Here is a 21,383-nt window from a genome sequence, read left to right as displayed (position 1 = left end):
ATGAAGAACTCAGCATCAGAATTGGAGGAAGACTGATTAACAATCTGTGATATGCAGATGACACAACCTTACTTGCTGAAAGTGAAGAGGACTTGAAGCACTTACTGATAAAGATCAAAGATCATAGCCTTCAGTATGGATTACACCTCAACATAAAGAAAACAAAAATCCTCATAACTGGACAGATAAGCAACATCATGATAAGCGGAGAAAAGATTGAGGTTATCAAGAATTTTATTTTACTTGGATCCACAATCAGTGCCCATGGAAGCAGCAGTCAAGAGATCAAAAGACACATTGTATTGGGCAAATCTGCTGCAAAAGACCTCTTTAAAGTGTTGACAAGGAAAGATGTCATCTTGAAGGTAAAGGTGCGCCTGACCCAAGCCATGGTATTTGCAATCACCTCGTATGCATGCAAAAGCTCGACAATGAATAAGGAAGACCGAAGAACTGATGCCTTTGAATTGTGGTGCTGGCGAAGAATATTGAGTATACCATGGACTGCCCAAAAGATGAATGAATCTGTCTTGGAAGAAGTACAACCAGAATGTTCCTTAGGAGCAAGGATGGCGAGACTATGTCTCACATTCTTTGGACATGATATCAGGAAGGATCAGTCCCTGCAGAAAGACATCATGCTTGGTAAAGTAGAGGGTCAGCAAAAAAGAGGCAGCCCTCAACGAGATGGATTGACACAGTGGCTGAAACAATGGGCTCAAGCATAACAATGATTGTGAAGATGGCACAGGACTGGGCAGTGTTTCATTCTGTCGTACCTAGGGTTGCTATGAGTCAGAACTTGATGGCACCTAACAACAACAACGCTCTTTGTATCTGCAGATCTTCAGAAGGACTAAGCTATCTTTTTCGTACATCCAATAAAATCAGTTTTTACCGAGGTGACCTTTTTATTAGTGGAGATCTAAAATTTCTGCTAGATATGACTCAGATGGGTTATATTTGGGATGTAATTAATACAGCTGTAGATTTCTACAGTTAAGGCTTAGTTCATTTAAATTTTGCCATGTTATAGTAACAGCAAAGCGTGGTTTTTGGATGCATTTGGGCACTGAATTTGGCTAGGGGCTGCTCCCTGCCTAGGTATCACTGAAGATATTTCCTGTTGCTACCTACCAGAGATAGAAATTTCGAAGTGCATATAAAGACAATAAATATATGACCTTTCTTATGTGCATATCCACACCCCTCTCTGGTCATAAAAATACTAGTAGGTATAAGCTTTAATAAATATTTTATTGAATTAATACAAGACTTGTGGATTGTTATTTCAAACTGGTAGTGTTTGCAAAAAAGACCTGAGCTGGAAGAAAGCTACCGGAGATCAAGAACTTCTCCGTCTCATATAATAAGTCTAGGACCAAAAAACAAAACAATACTCAACATTTAATTGAGAATAAATAAAATTTTATTTCATGAATAAAGAAACAGTCCATTACATCCTCTAAATGCCTTTAAAAACATCCAGGTTGAACTTAACACTTATTCTCAATTCTTCGCATTTTTTCTAATTGCAGAGTTTCCAAACAAAACACAAATCCCTAACAAATCTTTAAGAAAGCATGAGTAGGAAACAGCAACAGTGGCAGGGGGATGACGCAGTCTATCAGAATACAGTACCATGTACCTTCTGAGGAAGAATACAGTTTATGCTCACAAACATTTTGGCTAAGTGCTCACTGATTTTAAGTTCAACAGAACAGCTAACATGCACAGTGCAGGGAACAGGAATAAAAGCCAAGATCCAGTAAATGGTTCCTAGTAACAGAGGTGAAATATACAGTTTATGTCATTCATGCATTTCAAAATGGCCACAGTAATGGCTTTTCCATTAAGGTTTAATAACCAAAAAAGTACTTTAGAAAAGAAGTTGATGAAAGCTTCCTAAGATGGAAGCATACCATGTTGGTGAGCCTTCCGGGGCCTGGTGTGTGTTCAAGTGGAAAGAATTCATGCAGGGAGAGAAAGAAAAATCGTAAGCTTTGTCACTTGCTTCTCATTGAATTAAGTTTGCCATGGGTACTCCAGGACTTCTTACCTGAAGTGTGTGTGTGTGTGAGTGTTGGGCACATGTGCATGGTTTGTCAGTCCTTATGGATAAAATGAATCATCAGGATTAAATTCAGAATGCAAAAACAGAGACCAAAGAATATGCTTAGTTTTGAGGATCCATATTTCTCTGTTACCCTAAAGCTGATTCATTTCAGTGAAAGACCACTGACATGCTGGCATGGAACACTTCTTCATTAGGGTCTAGGATAGTTCAGTGGAGTTGTCCTGAACTGCTTATGCCAGAAAGAAATACAGGAACCTCTTTGCTATTTCTCTGTGCCCTAAGGAATCATCAGTTCCACCAGCTTCAAGCACAGAAGCGGGAGTCAGAATTCCCCTAGGCTATTCTGCCTATAAGGAGCCCTGGTGGTACAATGGTTAAAGCACTTGGCTGCTTACCAAAAAGTTGGCAATTTGAGCCTACCAGCAGCTCTGTGGGAGAAAAATTAGAGCCTTGGAAACCCTATGAGGCAATTCTACTCTACAGCCTGGGAAATCATATGAGGCAATTCTACTCTACAGCCTTGGAAATCATATGGGGCAGTTCTGCTCTGTCCGATAGGTTACTATGAGTTGGAATTGACTTGATGGCAGCAAGATTTTGGGTTTTATTATGCCTATGCTGAAATTAATTTCTCTCCGATCTGCCTGCCAAGAGCAGACAGGACATTTCTTGAATTCATTAGATTGTTCTCCAAATTTTTTTTAGTGCATAAAGCCTTGGAAGAAGCAATGTCACCATGGTGTACTACTACCCTTCTAAGGAAAACTGAAGTAGTGAGGCAGAAAGGAAATGTGAACTTTTAAAACAAACGAACTATTTATTTTGGAGAAAAATATTTTTAACATTTTCTCTGGAATAAAAACAAAACTGCTACCCCTTTTCTTTGGGGTCTCTAAAATAAACTCTTTGTAAGCATTTATTTATCCTGCCCTCCATCCTGGGAAAGGCTCAAGTATTTTGCTTATTTTACAGGTAAAGAAACAGAGACCCTAGAGTTATAGAAAGACAGAGAATGTGTTGGGAATTCATCTGAATTATTAACCACCCCCCCCCCCCAAAGGATTCACCTAAGAATTCCTAGAAATAAGGAGCTTTACTAACGCTTTGGAAACCCCGGTGGCTTAGTGGTTAAGTGCTACGGCTACTAACCAAAAGGTCAGCAGTTCAAATTCTCCAAGCGCTCCTTGGAAACTCTATATGGCAGTTCTACTCTGTTCTATAGGGTCACTGTGAGTCGGAATCAACTCGGTGGCAATGGGTTTTGTTTTGGTTGGTTTTCCTAATGCTTTGAAATATTTTACAGATTTTTATCGCGATACAGAGGTAATGAAGGGAGAAGGGCAGGACAAGAAACTTAAAGCTGGAAGTTGCAGAAACTAAATAAAAATTAATCAGAAAAGAAGTTAGCTCTGAAATCAAAATACTGGAAAAATAAAGCTTAATTTTTTAATTTTATGTAACACAAATTTTAACATTGTGTTAAAAAATACAGTTGATTTCAAATTGTTTCATCTGAGTTATTTCAAGGTTTCACTCTCCTTACAATACACAGTAAAATATTTGATGCTGCGTATACATGTACATTTATTAATCTTTTGGTAGACAGTCAGCGCTAGCATATGGCTTGTTGGATCCTTACACTACTAATTATGGGGGAATTCCCAGAATCTGGCTTTATTTGCAGATAACTCTCTGAGTAGAACCATCAGGTTCTCTGGAGTTTGGAACATTAAGTAATTCACTCTAACCACACTTTATGAAAATGACTCATGTTTCTTGTGTCTTATTATAACAAAACTATACTTGTATCTTCATATATTTCCAGTTTACACTGCTCACCCTCATCTTTAAATCCTATTTCGATATATCCCTTTTTTCAGTTAGGAGGCTGAATAAATTTTTATCTTAGAAAGTTAGAGAACATTCTATGAGAAGTCTACTGGTTTTGCTGGGCATTTTAAGAAGATTAAAACCCAGCTATCTTTCTGTTGACTCCAGATATATTTTAACCAGGTTATAACCCATGTAGTAATTTATATAATTTGAATAAGAATAACTTATAAAAAGCACTTTAAAATATCAAATATATTTGTTCATTTAAAAATTGGTTCACTCATCATTAAAAAGTAATCTTTAAACCTGGAAACTAGAATTATATTCTGAATTTTAGAGAAAAATGTACATTTATTTCAGCTTTAAATTGTTTATTGCTAAAGGATATGGAAATAGTTTAATTTTCATTATTAGGGAATTATTTTCTGTTCATATCTATTTTAAAATCTAGCAAATTAGTGTTTATATGCCTCTACAACATAGCCACTTTCTTTATGCTTACTCTCAGCATTATGGCACAATTCTCAGAGGACTGGAAGATGTGTTCTTTCTCTATTTCTTGTAATTTCAAGGCCATCGCTGTTTGGAGTTTGAAGTGGCCGTTATTTACATATTACAAAAGGCAAAGTTTATGGTTCTGTAATACCAAGTATGCTAACTAATGTAATTAAACAGAAATAAAAGCAAACATATTTTTAACAAATATGCAGTTTTTTTTGCACCGCATGGATTTTTAAACACATGGTATTAGCAAGTTTTTTAGCATACTGATGACCACTGCACTGTCAAAGCTTAGAAGATACTTTGCCTTCTTCAAGCAATGTTGCAGTAATTAGCTTTCTTAATGTTGATCCACTTAAAACAAGAAAAGGCAATTAGTGGTGAAAAGGACTACAAGCTCCATCGCAATCTAAGTAAATGTGGACCTTACTGGTAAGGCACGTGGCTTTTCAACTCAACCATAAGTGGAAATGCTTTGAGTCCAAGTTACCCAAGAATCCTGGAAAGGACGTTGAAAAAAGGCCGTTATGAATAGATTTGCCTACATTTATAGCTTCTCTGGCAGCTTTGAGTTTACAACAAACTTATAAATAGCCCATATACAAACAGATTTAGGCCAGAATCCCAGCTTGGAAGGTGTTTTGGGGGTGTGTGGGGAAGAGGAGGAAAGGAAGCAGCTGTGATCAACAACCACGACTTAGGATGGCGTACCAGCGGAAGTTTCCTAGACCTCCTCTCATGGCCTGAATATTTTTTACTTTTCCAACAAGTTGATCCATTAGAAGTTGATGGAAGTGGGAAAGCAACTGCTTTTAAACGTGTGGCACCTTTGTGAAATTTCAAGACTCTCAGGCATTCAGAATATGTCCAATGGGCTGCTCCCCCGCCCCCTCAACCGCCAAGCCAAGACGCACGGAACTGAAGTTAGGTTGTTTTGGAACATGAAGCACGCTGGCAGCGTGGGACGGGTGTAAGATGGGTCAGGGTACAGTAGTGGGGATTACAGAACATGGGCCACAGAGCATCTGGGGAGAAAGACACAGAACTGGGGATAGGTGCAGAAAGGACCATAGCTAGTATTTAGCGTTGACATAAAAAAGGAGAAGGAAGTAGTCTTACCTCTCCTTTCATTGCCTGCTCTGCCTGGATTCCTCTTCTCCGGGTCATGACCCAATCTAGTGTTATAGATACTATAATTCAGTCATGAATTAAATGGGCTTTTCTGGGCTTCACTTGGAAGCCTAGCATGGGGTCAGAAAATATAGTTTGAGTTTTAAAAGAACAATTTACAAATGAACTTTTGGAGGGCAACCCCTTTATCATTTGAGGATTATCCAAATGAATCTATCCCTCCCTACAAAAGTTAGTTTTAGATGCCCCTGGGAATTATTTTCCACAGTATGTGTCAGTCAAATCCCTAGCTCAACCCATCGCTTGTCTCTTGACCACTGGATTCTCCCTTGGATACCTACAAAAGGTAAGTGAGGAATAAAAAGAGAAGGATGCTCTTTAGCCCGTCCTACCATTTGACAATTCTGACCCATACCTTATTTTGGCAACAGGGTGCTATGGTTCAAAAAGGTGGCTTGGTTTTAACTGTGCACTTTCTTCTTCCGTATTCTCTCTAACCCCCGCTTCCATGACTGGCCAAGTTACGAAAAGCCCTTCATGTTTGCAGAGAAGGATGGTTTTGGGATCTGTACAGCTTTTGGAAATAAAGGGCCAGGCAAATTGCATCAAATTTCTCTCTTTCCCTGGTCTATTTCTGTACATTTCTGAGCTTCCACTGGGGGCTTTATCGATGCTACATGCCTAATGGCTGTAGCGCAGAATAGCAGAGTCTAACAAGGCCAAGGGCTCCCTGAGTGGTGCAAAGGGTTAATGCATTTTGCCGCTAACTGAAAGGTTGTAGGTTGGAGTCTACCTAGAGGCCCCTCAGAAGAAAGGCCTGGTGGCCTACTTCCAAAAAAACTAGCCATTGAAAACCCTATGGAATATAGTTCTACTCTAACACACATGGGTCACCATGAATCAACTGACTTGCTGGCAACTGGTAATAAGGCCAATGTGTGTGTTTATTTCTACTTTCCAGGCATGCACTTCACGTGCAACAAGGAGGGATGACATTCTTCACTGATGCTAATACCGAAGCCTCATGTCATTCTTCATCCCCAGCCTTATGCCCCATTCTGGACCTTTCTGAGTTAAGTTCTTTGATCCAATTATGGTAGTCAAAGGATTCCTCTCAACCTTGGCTGCTCGTTGGAATCACTTGGGAAATTAAAAAAAAAATTCTGATGCTTGTGTCACAACCCCAGGGGTTATGATTTCATTGATTTGGGGTTGTGGCCCCAGGCGTTGGGATTTTTAAAAGCTCCCCAGATGATTCTAATATGCCACCAAGGTTAAAAATCACTGCTGTAGACTCATTTCACTTTATATAGAAACACGTTGACTTACACAGAATTTTAAAGTTTAATTTAGGTCAATAAGTATTTATGGAGTGCCTCCTCTGTGTAAGGCACTATACCAAAATGTCAGGCAGAGTCCATATCAATAGGTTGCTAAAATCTAGTGCAGGCCAGAGTGGGCTAGTGCAAGGGGAGGGGACAGGCAGGTACACAGAGACTGTGTTTTATTACAAAGTAATCTCTTCCTCCAGACTCGAGAAATATGCTACAAGTTTTCAAAGAAAGTAGAATTATATTTGGAACGGGTGTAGGGGGATCAGAAAATATTTCATGGAGGTGGTGGCATTACGGACAAACTTTAAGGAACTGATAAGGTCTGCACAGGTAGAAGAAGAGGTCCTTCCAGGTAGAGGAACAGAGTGGTATATGCCTGGAAGAGCACCACCTGTGTTAACTTTGCTGCCCTGGTGGAAGAGTTTTCTGAGGAAAAGCTTTGTGATCATACTGGGGTGAGTCTTGAATACTATACAGTGGAGCAGCTGGCGCCTGAGTTTGCTCTGAGTGGTCACTGAGAGCTTGAAAACTGGGCACTTTTGAAGCAGTACTTCATGGAGAATGAGATCTGGGAAGGCTCTGAGTAGGGAGAAGCAGCAGGACTAGACGCAGCAAGACCAGCTAGAAGTCTCTTACTATGGCTGACGTCAGAAGTGCTCCTGGACATTAAGAAAGTAATGAAAGTCTGAACTGGGGGATCACAGAGGGATGAAAGGAAGGTCTGAATGTAAGAGGAAAAACAGAGTTAGAATTAACAGTACTTGTTGATTGATCATGTTGTCCCTGAAAGGCTGGAGGTTCAAGTTCATCCAGAGGTGCCTTGGAAGAGAGGCCTGGTGATCTACTTCTGAAAGATTACAGCTACTGAAAATCCTGTGGAGCACAGCTCTCCTCTGACCCGCGTGCAGCCACCGTGAGTTGGAATCAACTCCATGGCAACTGGTTTTTAGTGACTGACTGAATGGAGGAAGCAAAAAATGACTTGGATATTTTTTATTTGGATTATGAGGAATGCGATGGTGCCATTACTAGAAATCATTAAGCTAGGTTGAGGAATGGTTTATAAAAGGGAAGATGATGAATCCGATTTTGGACGTGCTGAGTCCAAGCACATCAAGCAGAACTAAAATTTCTAATATAAGTATTCCTTATTGTAATGAATTCTAATAGGATTTTTAAAGTAGGGCAGGGCTTCCATTTAAATCCGTTGCTCTCAAGTCAATTCCAACTCATACCAACCCTGTGGAAACCCTAGTGGCTTAGTGGTTAAGTGCTATGGCTGCTAGCCAAAGGGTCGGCAGTTCGAATCTACCAGGCTCTCCTCAGAAGCTGTATGGGGCAGTTCTACTCTGTCCTATATATAGGGTCGCTATTAGTCTAAGAGTCTTTACGGAAGCAGACTGCCATGCCTTTCTCCCGCAGAGCGGCCGGAGATTCCTTTTACATAGTAGTTTTCAACTGAGGGGGATTCTGCCTCCCAGGGAACATTTGGCAATGCCTAGTTGACGGCACTGGGTTTTGGGTAGAGACCCTGCACTATAGTGTCGCTCGCTATGAGTCGGAACCGACTCGATGGCAACGGATTCCTTTTACATAGTAGTTTTCAACTGAGGGGGATTCTGCCTCCCAAGGAACATTTGGCAATGCCTAGTTGACGGCACTGGGTTTTGGGTAGAGACCCTGCACTATAGTGTCGCTCGCTATGAGTCGGAACCGACTCGATGGCAACGGGGTTTAGAGACCTTTTTGGGTGCCACAGCTGGGGGAAGAAGTGGTACTGGCATCTAGTGGGTAGAGGCCAGGGATGCTGCTAAACATCCTACAATACCCAAGGCAGCTCTCTGCAATAAAGAATTATTGATAACATTGAGGTTAAGAAACCCTGCCTTAAATATAATCAAATAGCACAAATTACAGGAAGTTTTAGGCTTAAGTTAGACAGCGACACCTGATGGCCAAGTATAATATTTACCTAAGTTCTCTTGAACACTAAAAGAAAACAAAAATTATTCAGAGAGCCAAGACATACAGAGATAAGGACTACCCTTCCATGGGAGAGCTGTGTAGGGTTTATGTACACAGATGTGGTGGGGAGGTCAGGTGTACAACCGTGGAGAAGAAATCCTGGAGTTAGAAAGTGCTCTCTGGCTATAAGAGATTTCATAACACAAGTCAACAGGACTTTTGAGAGAACGCATTCTGTATGGAATGCATTATATTGCATTCAAGTATTCTATATTTTACTATTGTTCCTGCATAAAAGAAAAAAAAAAGGAAATGATATCTAATAATTCTGCTGGGTAACTAACTGAAGACTTTATTTCTTAAGGATCGAACTCATGGCATTTTGTTTCCTTAATAAATTAAGAAGAAACATACTTAAGATGATTTTAGAGTTATGAAAAAAATACAAGAGTAGTAACAGAAACTAGAAAGAAAAGGTTTTCGCCCTAAGAAGTAGGATTCCACATGCCTTATATCCTACGCCTCCCTACTGGATGGCTGGGGCCATGGTGGCCCAGTAGTTCAGAGCTAGGCTGCTAACCAAAAGATCAGCAGTTTGAATCCACCAGCTGCTCCCTGGAAATCCTACGGAGCAGTTCTACTCTGTTCTATAGGGTCGCTGTGAGTCGGAATTGACTCAACAGCAATGAGTTTACTAGATGGTAAGCTTCCTGAGGCCAGGGACTGGGTCGCATTCATATTTTTGTATCTCCCCACAACATCTGGCATAGCACCTTACACAGAGTAGACACAGAAATGGTTTTTGAGTGAATGAACTTTTTCATACTGGAAGTCCTTGCCTTGAAGTGAAGAAAGTTTCAAGTCTTTCTGAGCTATTTGTTCACTTGACTACGATGCCAGTTCAGGGTACCTGCCTCAGGGACCCCTGGCAATGTGGGCACAAGGAGGTGGTAATGGACACCTCCAATTCATTTCCCTGGTAAGCCTAGAGCAAACTGTACTGTAATGATCGTTGCCAGGGCCATTTTGGGGGACTGCTGTGTGAACTGTAGATTCCTCTGTCTAATATAAGATTCATTCAATCAACACATATTTATTGAATGTCTCCTTTGTGCTAGATGCTTCTAAACACTGTGGATAATTTAAGCCTAAATGTTTCTTAAATTGAGAGGCAGGTTTTGAATTGGTGGATTAGAATAAAGATACAGATTCTCCTATCTTCCCAGTTAGCAGAATATTTTCTACTTGGAAAATGCAATCTGATCAAGGATCTCAAAGCAGCACAACCCTATTAAAGGAGCCCTCCTTCCACAAAACGTTCATATCTTATGGGCAAATGATGATGACACGTGCATATTTTAGAAGTGGCAACTGAAGCTCGTAGTTTATAAAGTGACCCTGCAGAAGATTTCTTTCTGATGGCTTTATTAACAACCCTGTTATTCTACAGTCTAGGGATATACAAAGTCAGAAAGAAGAAAAACCAGCCCCCATGGTATTCAAAAGAAAATGGGGCAAACAGGCTGATGGGGCCCTGTTGTGGCCATAGAACAAGTGCACTGTGCTATATTGAGTATCTCAGTGAATTTTTTGTATCCTGAGCACATTTTGGCATCTTCTAGGATCAGTACAACCAGGATACACAAATCAAATGCACTTCTCTACATATGTGAGCTGCGTGGCATGGCCTCCTAACGCTAACTGAAGCTGATTGAATGAATTCGCCAAAACTCCTACTATGGTGCGGTCCATGAAAGGTGATGGGGACCCCCCAACCTTTTTCCTTTGCATTGTGGGTGAGTTGGTGATACTCTAAGGTCACCATTGTCTAACTCTCATCAGCCCAGGCTCGTGGCTCCTAATTGCTTCTAGTCAGGCCAAAGCATCCGCAAGACAACAGGGGGCAGGGGAGCATGCCAGCTTTTCCCCAAAGTAGTGGATGGCAGCTGTATGACATATCTTTCTTCATCTGCATTGTCTTCTCATATTTTTGCTAGAATCTTTGTGAGGCACAGCCCTACTTCTCTTCCTCAGCCAAGACTGCAAAAGTCCCCAACCGACTTATTCAAAACTCTCCTTGTCACAGGTCCAGCAGCATGGTCACTTACTCAAATCCAGTTGCCTGGAAACCGTCAGTGACTTGGCTTGTCCTCCATCCCCCTCCACAGTCCGCCCCCTTACACAGCAGGCACCCAGAGGCTTAAAGTTCATCACTCTCCACTACACTCCGAGAAGAGGAGGAAAACACCATTGAGCTTTCCATGGAGGAAAAGGCAGAAAAAATGTCAAGTCCTTTACTGGTGAGAGATCCATAGCGACTGCCACTGGGCCGGATGGAAATGGGTGGTGGGATCTGCTGGTGCCACTGAGCTGGAAATAGACCAAATAATATGTTATGATCAAATCAATACAGTCTAGTAGGTACTCTGGAGTCCCCGGGTGCTGCAAATGGTTAATGTGCTTGGCTGCTAAGGGAAAGGTTGGAGGTTTGAGTCCCCCCAGAGGCACCTCGGAAGAAAAGCCTGGAGATCTACTTCTGAAAAATCAGCCTTTGAAAACCTCAGGGAGCACAGTTCTACTCTGACACACATGGGTCGCCATGAGACGGAACTGACTTGATGCAACTGGATTGGCAGGCACCCTGCAGAGGTGCATTCTGTTCTTACTCTGACACTTCTTGCGGGACCTTGGTAAAGCATTTAAATCTATCTGGATCTAAGTTGGAAACCCTGGTGGCATAGTGGTTAAGCGCTATGGCTGCTAATCAAAAGGCTGGCAGTTCGAATCCACCAGGTGCTCCTTGGAAACTCTATGTGGCAGCTCTACTCTGTCCTATACAGTTGCTATGAGTCGGAATCGACTCGACGGCAACAAGTTTTTTTTTTGTTTGTTTGTTTGGATCTAAATTGCCTCATTTGTAAAACAGAGCAATAAAATCTCTGCCAGGAATAGGGAAATTGGGCTAGTGATCTCTTAAGCCCCTTCCAATTCCAAAACCTATGCTTCTAATTTAGGAAGAGCCAGGCATACAAGAAGGAAACATGGGTGACTAGGGTGAATTCTCGGGATTATCCCCTCTCACTGATCCAGCATAGGGTCTGCTGTGGTCAGTGTCTAGAGGGTTGCAGGATCTCAAGGAAGGGGACCTCAGGAGGCTGAGACAAGGAAACTGCTGAAATGGAAGCCAAAAGATGGGCTTAGCCCTCTGCAGAAGTACCTACCCCAGGCCCTAACCACCTAATTGGCCAGAACCTACCCTGCCCACCACTCTCACCAGGTTCTGATGAGTTACATCAAGGAGACTGAAAAATGCAATGAACCATGGTTCAGGGACAAAAGAAAATTTATTAGTGTTTCCGTGTTCACCAAGCACTGTGCAAAGGAGACCCTGATTTCAGCACACTTGATCTTTAGGCTTGAACGTGGCCTGAATGAAATACCCCATGCCAATCACAGAGTCCCCATTGTCCCTGATTTGGAAATTACCAAGCAATCTTCTGATCAGGTTTCCTGGGTACCCTGACGCAGAGAAGGGGCTGTACCAGGTGGGGAAAATTGGTGCTCTGGGTCCTAGAATGCTAGGGTCCCTAGTATGAAGTTACCTTGGTCGATTTCATTATTTTGAATCAGTTTTTCAGAGTCTAAACACCTTGAGTGAATGGATGAAATCAAACACCTGAAGCTATAAAACTGAGGACACAACCTACAGTGATTCCACTAAGGAGCAGGCACTTGGTTCTATAAGGCCCGTCCTGAACAGTGAAGGGTCATGATCCTCTCTCTATTCCTAGTTCTTCCATCTCTCCATCTCTCTCTCTGATATCTTACCTGGACTACCTACTATAATTCCCTGTATTGGAAGCCCTCCTTTGAAGGTGTTCCTGGGGGTGCAAATGGTTAAGTGCTTGACAATCAGCTGAAAGACTGGCAGTTCGAACCCACCCTGAAGCGCCTCAGAAGACAAGCTTGGCAATCTGCTTCTGAAAGGTCCCAGCCTTGAAAACCCCATGGAGCAGTTCTACTTTGCACACGTGGGACCACCATGAGTCAGAATTGACTTGACTGCAACAAACAACAACTAACAACAACAATAATAATAATGCTTTAAGACAAGAAGCATTACTAGAGATAAAGAAGGTTGTTTCATAAATTTAAAAGGGTCAATCTGGCAGCCCTCCTTTGGAAGAGAGAAGGGAGCCTACTGTCCCCATTCCTTAGATAGGCAGAAGGTGGGGGAGCATAGAAGCAGCCCAAGTCCTCCATTCCCTCCTCTAGCACAACCCCCTTCCCAACTGAGGAAACAGCGCCTCCTATTGTTGGTGCCCTGGAATCAAGAGGGGAACTTGGGGAGGGGTGAGCCAGGACAAACTGACCTGGGGTCTCAGCTACTGGAGGGCAGGATCTGGATGCGAGGGAGGAAGCTAGAGCAGACATCAATTTCAGGGTTACTGGTACTAAGTTTTTTGGGAGGAGACCTACTTGCTTCTGACATGGTGAAGTGTGGGAGAAGATAAGGGACTTCTTCACCAACACCATAATTTAAAGGCATCAATTCTCCTTCAGTCTTCTTTATTCATTAACCAGTTTTCACATGCATATGAATCATTGAAAATAACATGGCTTGGGTCAGACACACCTTAGTCCTCAAAGTGACATTTTTGCCTTTCAACACTTTAAAGAGGTCTTTTACAGCACAGTTGCCCAGTGCAATATGTCATTTGACTTCTTGACTGCTGCTTCCATGGGTGTTGATTGTGGATCCAAGTAAAATGAAATCCTTGGCTACTTCACTATTTCCTCCATTTATCATGATGTTGCTTATTGGTCCACTTGTGAGGATTTTTGTTTTCTTTATGTTGAGGTATAATCCATACTGAAGGCTGTCTTTGATCTTTGGTCTTTGATCTTCATCAGTAAGTGCTTCAAGTCCTCTTTGATTTCAGCAAGCAAGGTTGTGTCATCTGTGTAATGCAGGTTGTTGAGTCTCCATTCGATCCTGATACTGCCTTCTTCTTCATATAGTCCAGTTTCTCAGAGTATTTGCTCAGCATACAGATTGAATAAGTATGGTGAAAGGATACAACCCTGATGCACAGCTTTCTTGATTTTAAACTGCACATTATCAGCTTGTTCTGTTCAAATGGCTGCCTCCTGGTCTAAGTACAAGTTCTTCATAAGTGCAATTAAGCATTCTGGAATTTCCGTTCTTCACAATGTTATCCATAATTTGTTATGATCCATACAGTTGAATGCCTTTGCATAGTCAATAAAACACAGGCAAACATCTTTCTGTTATTCTCTGTTTTTAGCCAAGATCCACCTGACATCAGCAATGATATCACTGGTTCTGTGTCCTCTTCTGAATCTGGCTTGAGCTTCTGGCAGTTCCCTGTTGTTGTACTGTTGCAACCATTTTTGAATTATGTTCAGCAAAATTTTACTTGCTCCAAAAATTGGACCTAGGGAAAATAGCAGGCCAAAACACCTCCTGTTTGGCACTAAATAAAGGGGGAGAGGTACCAGGTGTAGCCCTATAAATAGCAGTGACAGCAGGTTCTAGGCAGAGTTGCTCTTACTTGTTATTCTAGTTAACCATGTTAACCCAGTAACAAATGAGAAACGCATTGATCTAAACAATTATTTTAAAAAATAAAAAAAGGAAGAAGAAGAAGGAAAAAAAAAAAGAATCACTCTTTTGGGTTAAGGAATGAACCCCCCCCAAAAGACCCCAAACTCGTTACTGTTGAGTTGATTCTGACTCATATAGCAAATATGGCTCCAAAAATACCACGAGAGTGCATGTCAAAAATTACAGGGGAGAGGAGCAGAGCACATTAACAAAGATGAACTTTATTAAATCTTTTTGAAAATTGCTCAAAAGAACCATGCAAAGACCTGGGTTTGCATCCCAGATGTTAGTTACTTAATCTCTCTGAGTCTCAGTTTCTTCAGCATTTAAATGAGGGTAACAATTACAATCCCTATGGGGTGGTTCTACTCTGTCCTATAGGGTCGCTGAATCGGAATCAATAGCAATGGGTAAACAATTAGAATAATCCCACTGGTTGGAGAGGATCCAGGGATAACACTTTCTAAGTTACAAGCCACTGGATGGCTGTCATTTGATAGTATAATTAGGACAGATTTCTATTATTAGGGAAGTCTGATTGGGGGCTGGGCAATAAATATTTGTGGAATGAATAAAAAATGAATGGGATTCAGAAAATTCATTCAGGTGGAGATACTGGGGGGATGGCAGGCTTGAGTGGGTGGCCCCGGGCAGCAAAGTGGTGACATGAAGGTGTTGGATGCATATGAAGCTCTGCTGTAGGTAGAAGGCCAAGCACATAGTGAGTGAAATGTAAAACTGTACAAAAGACTTGAGGAGATTAGCCTGAGATTACTTAAAAATCCATCTCTTAAACACTAAAATGTAATCTAACCAATTCATGTAGGAAAAAATCCTATACCTATTCCTATGCATATATATATATATATAATAATATATTAAACTGCCCCTCACACAGATAGATGTTCACTGCATAATGTTACACCCACCATATATATCCAACCTAGCAGTGCACGACACAATGCCGGCTTCGTTCTTGGCTGACAACGTGTACCATCCAGCGTCTGATTTCTTGGCTGGCTGGATGAGGAGGCAGACATATCCTGTTGTGTCCTGGTGCATACTGGAGAAAAGAAAGAAGACAGCCAATTAGGGACAGAAAGGTCCTTGTCAGGTTTAGGGCTCAGTGACCTCCTAGAGCCAGTTGAGCTGTGCTGGGTTTCCTTTCCCCTCCTGTCCCTAGGAGCAGGGAAGGGGGGGACTCGGCTTAAGGTAAACATTGAAGGCAAATTTGAAGGTGGAAAGAAGTCACAAAAGAGCAGCAATTAACCTAAAATGTGAAGATGAAGGTCAGCAGCCATGGCTGAGACCTGTTCTTGCCCTCTCTGCTGCTCCAGCTCCACTGGAGCTCTATTTTCCACCGGGATATACTCCCACTTTCCAAAAGCAAAGTTTGGAAAAACCTCTTTTCCAAACCAGGTTGGAAATTTCAACAAGTACTTTTGTTAGGAAGCTATGGAAAAGTAGATGAAAACGAGGGCCTAGGGACAGAGAAGCTAACAGCAGGTAGCTGGTATAGCCTAAGGGCATGGGCAGCATTTAGCTTAATGTGGTTAAGAAGGAAACGAGCCTGCTCTTTCCTTCTGTTTTCTCTACATCGGTGGTTCTCAGCCTTGGCTGCACACGGGAATCTCAGGCCACACCCCAGACCAATTCCATTCAAATCTCAGGCTGGGGCCCAGGTATGAGGATTTTCAGAGGCTCCCCAGATGATTCCATTATCAACCAGGACTGAGGACCTCTGGTCCACACCACCTCTCTTGTTGGCCTGGTTATGATCATAATTCTAAGTGCCCTTCTGAGGTGGCCTCAGCTCATTTTCAGAGTAGACATAACAGTGATGACTTCCTAAACTCAAAGGACGAACAAATGTTTCCCTACCACTGAAAGTTATTACAAGTCCACACTTAACAAGAATAAATAAAGCAATAAATCCATCACCTTCTCACCACTCTAACATATTGGCTACCTTCAATTTCTTTTAAAATCAGCTTCATTAAGATATAATTTACAACAATAAGTTATATCCATTTTAAGTATACAGTCTGATGAGTTCTGACAAATATGCACACTCCCCTAAGTACCACCAGAATCAAGAAATTTTTTGCCTTCACTTCCTGATTGATTCATTCATCCTTTGGTGCATTTGTTTAGTAAACCTTTATTGAATATCTACTGTGCTGGGCAAAAAGCTGGCGCTACTATGCTAGTGATCAGATACAAAGATGAATATGACAAAAATCCCTTCCCTAGAGAATTCTTTGAAGTCCCTGGGTGGCGCAAATGGCTAAGCGCTCAGCTATTAGCCGAAAGGTTGTCGGTTTACATCCTCCACCAGACTGAGCCCAGCACAACTAGATAGTGCCTGGCTACCACCACTGACTGCCCTTACAGGGATCACAATAGAGGGTCCTGGACAAAGCTGGAGAAAGATGTAGAACAAAATTCTAATACACACACACACAAAGAAGACCAGACTTACTGGTTTGACAGAGACTGAAGAAACCTCAGGAATATGGGTTCGGACACCCTTTTCATTCGGTACTGAAGTCACTCCTGAGGTTCACTCTTCAGCCCAAAATTAGGCAGGCCCATAAAACAAAACGAGACTAAGCAGGCACACCAGCCCATGGGCAAGGATGAGAAGGCAGGAGGAGAGAGGAAAGGTGGTAATGGAGAACCCAAGGTCGGGAAGGGGAGAGTGTTGACATGTCATAGTGTCGGCAACCAATATCACACAACAACGTGTGTGTTAATTGTTTAATGAGAAACTTGTTTGCTCTGTAAACCTTCATCTAAAGTATAATCAAAAACAAGCAAAAACAAAAAGAAACAAACAACCAAAAATAGGTTGTCAGTTTGAACCCGCCCAGAAGTGCCTTGGAAGAAATGCCTGGCGATCTACTGCCGAAAGGTCGCCACCTTGGAAAACCCTATGGAGCAGTTCTACTGTGTCATGTATCAAAACTGACCTGAGGGTAACCAACAACAACAACAACAATAGAGGAATCCTTAGTTTAGAGGGAGATAAACAGAACGCAATAAAGGCTAGAATGGAGATTTAGGAATGGTGCTCTGGAAACACAGAGCGAAGGCGAGTCTGAGAGGCCCCAGGCAGCAAGGAGGTGGCCTGAAGATGCTGGATGCTCAGAAGTACAAGTATATATAAACTCTGCTCTAGGTAGGAGGCCAAGCTACAGTAGACATAAGACTGTACAAAAGACCTGAGGTTAGGAGCTAGGACGAGGTTAGTTTAAAAACCTACCTCTTAACATCTAAAATATAATCTAATTCATTTATGGGAAAGCTTCCCAGATGTGCTTAAGCTGAGTCTAAAAGGTTGAGTAGGAACGCCCCAAGGGAGTGGGTTCAAGGGTGTTTCAGATGGTGAGAATAGCCTGCTCAAGGCTTGCTGGTGTGGGAGAAACGGCAGCATGTTCTTCACGGCGGGGAGCGGGCCTATGGGGGACCTGCAGGTGGTGGGCGGGGAAGGAAGGCAGGGAGAGCTGTTGTGAGTCAGGACATACAGAGAAGAACAAGATGAGGTTCCTGTGCTAAAGCTACTCACAATCCAGCTGGGGAGAGAAATAGTTAAACCAACAATATTAAAAAATATGATATGCAATAGTGTGCCGCAGAAGAGTACTCAGCCAAGGACAGAGGATGAGAAGGAAGAAGGAGCCTCTTCCTTGTGCAGGCGATGTTGGAGCTGAGTCTTCAAAGATAACAAATATTAGGGAGGGATAAAGGTAGGCGGGGAGAGATGCAAGGAAGACAGTTCCTAAAGAAGGAATGTCAGGAGCAGAGACATGAGGTGAGGGAAAGGAGGGGCCATTAAAACCATAAATACAACATAGTTATAATCACAGTGAGTCATACATACATACATATATACATACATACAAATACACGTACATATATACATATATGTATATATTTAGGGCCATTCAGCATTCAGGTGCTGTCAGGTATGTGGCTTTCCAGAAACCAATAACTATAGCTTTAAAATATCTGGATTCCCTTTTCTTATGGCAAAATGACAGATAAAATTTCCACCAAAGGCAAGAGGATGTTGTTTCCCTTTGGAAGATTCTGAGTTGTCTCGGGTCTTAAGCTTTCCCCATCTCCCAGGCTGCCTTTTGGGGCAGTGGTGGCTAAGCTGGGTTGGCTCCCTGAGCCCAGAGCCTGAGCCATCACCCCAGCCCCCAGCCCCCAGCCCTGATTGGGAACCTGCTTTCCAGGCATTGAGTTTTTGCCCAATAAAACCCCATTAGAAGTTCTTTAATAAGTTTTAGACCTTCAGTTTAAACACAAGAGTCATTTTACATAATATAATATATTCAATCTAATTTTAACATGCTACGTTAATTCAGGAAACCCTGGTGGTGTAGTGGTTAAGTGCTACGGCTGCGAACCAAAGGGTCGCCAGTTCAAATCCACCAGGCGCTCCTTGGAAACCCTATGGGGCAGTTCTACTCTGTCCTATAGGGTCACTATGAGTCGGAATCGACTCGACTACTGGGTTTGGCTTTTTGGTTTATGTTAATTCAGGCTGAAGTGTTTAGGAAAGAATATTCTCTGTTCTTGCTTTAGTTCTACCAGAGAAAAATCCTGATCTTTATATAAGATTCTTAGATTCTATGTAAAGAATCTATAGCTATGGTATCTTCTGGGGCAGATGCAGTTTACTGTGAAGAAATCATTCTCAGTAGAAATTTTTGTACACAAGATACCTTTGCTTGTTTGTCTGCCCCCTTGAGGTGTAAAGGCAAAATGGCCAAGAAATAAGGTTGGTTAGGATAAAATAAAGCAAGGCACCCACTTAAGATTCCTAAAAACATGTAGTGATGGATGGAGAAAGAATATAACCTACTTAAGGTTTTATCTTTTCTTTAAAAAGCTTTTTACTGTCAAAGAGGCATTTTGGGTACTAATATGACTCATTAAAGTGTTAAAAACCAAAGATGTCACTTTGATGACTAAGGTGCACCTAACCCAAGCCATGGTCTTTTTCCACTGCCTCAAATGCATGCTACAGCTGGACAATGAAAAAGGAAGACCGAAGAAAAATTGGTGCATTTGAATTGTGTTGGCAAAGAATATTGAATATGCCATTGACTGCCAGAAGAATGAACAAATCTGACCTGGAGGGAGTACAGCCAGAATGCTGCTTAGAAGCAAGGATGGTGAGACTTTCTCTCCCTTGCTTTGGACATGTCATCAGGAAAGATCAATAGCTGGAGAAGGACATTATGCTTGGTAAAGTAGAGGGTCAGCAGAAAAGGGGAAGACCCTCAATGAGATGGATTGACAAAGTTGCTGCAACCGTAGGCTTAAACATAGCAATGACTGCGAAGTTGGCGAAGAAGGGAATTTTGCTCAGTTAGACGTAAGGTCTCTATGAGTCACAGCTGACTCGACGGCACCTAACAACAACAATATGACTGAAGACACATGACAAAAAATATGTAGGATTTTCATAAATTCCTCTACATTTTTAAACTTGAAGATTTTTAAAACCGTGGATATCCATACAAAGGACTACCACTCAGCAATAAAAAGGAATAATACAATAACATGGATGAATCTCAAGTGCAGGATGCTAAGTAAAAGAAGCCGGAATCAAAAGGCTAGACTGGCCTGGGTGGTCAAACAAACCCACTGAGCTTGGAAGTCCCTCTGAATGTGGGTGGGTTCTGTACCTGATCCTCTCTCTGGTGAATGGGATGGTCTCATTGTCTTTCTTCCAGTAGAACACGGGCGGGGGCATGCCTATCACTCGGCACTCCAGTCTCACCGGGTGGCCTTCTGGAACACCGCAGTTCTGCAGTTTCTCCAGGATCACAGGAGCTTTCTTCACTTCTTTGGCTGAAGGGGAGAAGGGCCATTCTTGTTTGAATCATGAGTACCTTGAAGTTCATGTCTCAAACTCGCTACAATTCTGGAATTTAGCAGAGTGAGCATGCACCAAACTTATCTTCTCAAAACACCTTTCACACCTCTTAGTGAGGATTACTGCCTTGATAAAAGTTCCATAAATGATTAAAAAATGACTGCCTATCCTATCCTATAAGGGACAACAATCAAGAACTCCATTACTCACATGGGATGCAAATGGTGTGTATGTAATTAAAATATATATTTTTTATTGTTCAACAGTAAATTTCAAGAAACAGTGTTTTTGAAATTACTAAAATAGATCTTTTTTTAGATGAGTTTATTTTGTAGAAGATATATTAATCCCCCCAACTTTTTATTTTGAAAAATTCCATATTTACAGAAGAGTTGAAAGAATCATACTATTTAAAAAAAAACACAAAGTTATGCTTCTTAAGAATTTTTTTTTTTCTTTTTGGCCAGTACTAGTTAAAGCAAAGATACCTCATATCTCACACTAGTTTTTTTTTTTTTTTTTTTTTACCTCATATCTCAGGGTTCTAGGGTCAATATTTTAGCAAAACAATTGAAAAAGGTAAAAGCCTACAATCAATGCATCCTACTCTGTTAGTCAGAATAAATTAAGAGTGAGAAAAGGGGGGGAAAAGATATCCTGTGGAAATGGCAACTAGCTGAGAGAACTGTCATGCTGAAGCCACCCTGGTTTCTTAAGGGGTCACACTTGTGAGACAGTAGGAGAAAGCCCAACATTAGAATTCCTATGTTCTAAAATCTAATTCTGGCTGGACTCTTGCCCTGTGGGGCTGGCCCTTCCCAGGTGACAGTGCCTTGCTCTCCTTCTCTGCAGGCGTTACAGTGTTTTGTTCACATCATCTTCTAGGGTCATGGTTCATTTGTTTAGTTATTACTTCCGCATTTGTTGAGTACCTTCCCTATTCCAGGCACTGAATCAGATGCTGGAATACACAGAAGAACAAGCTAGAGTCTCTGTCCTCAGAAGCTCATAGCCTCCTCC

The 21,383-nt window shown here is 41.8% G+C and overlaps 1 protein-coding gene across 2 annotated transcripts in view; it reads right to left on the bottom strand.

The window, feature by feature from the left end:
- Positions 1-10,356: 10,356 nt before the first annotated feature.
- MYPN (myopalladin) overlaps positions 10,357-21,383 on the bottom strand; it is a 97,268-nt gene continuing 86,241 nt past the window's right edge. For both annotated transcript variants that reach the window (XM_023546990.2, XM_010589166.3), the window contains exons 17-19: positions 20,173-20,338; positions 15,400-15,533; positions 10,357-11,211 (exon numbers count right to left, since the gene is read on the bottom strand). In XM_023546990.2, the coding sequence (XP_023402758.2) occupies positions 11,042-11,211; positions 15,400-15,533; positions 20,173-20,338 (470 nt within the window). In that variant the 3' untranslated portion in view covers positions 10,357-11,041. The remainder of the gene's footprint in view (positions 11,212-15,399; positions 15,534-20,172; positions 20,339-21,383) is intronic.

Source organism: Loxodonta africana, chromosome 16 (assembly GCF_030014295.1).
Source record: "Loxodonta africana isolate mLoxAfr1 chromosome 16, mLoxAfr1.hap2, whole genome shotgun sequence".
Classification (NCBI taxonomy): Eukaryota; Metazoa; Chordata; class Mammalia; order Proboscidea; family Elephantidae; genus Loxodonta; species Loxodonta africana.
The sequence above is the reverse complement of the archived record's forward strand: the minus strand, read 5'-3'. Positions and strand labels throughout refer to the sequence as shown.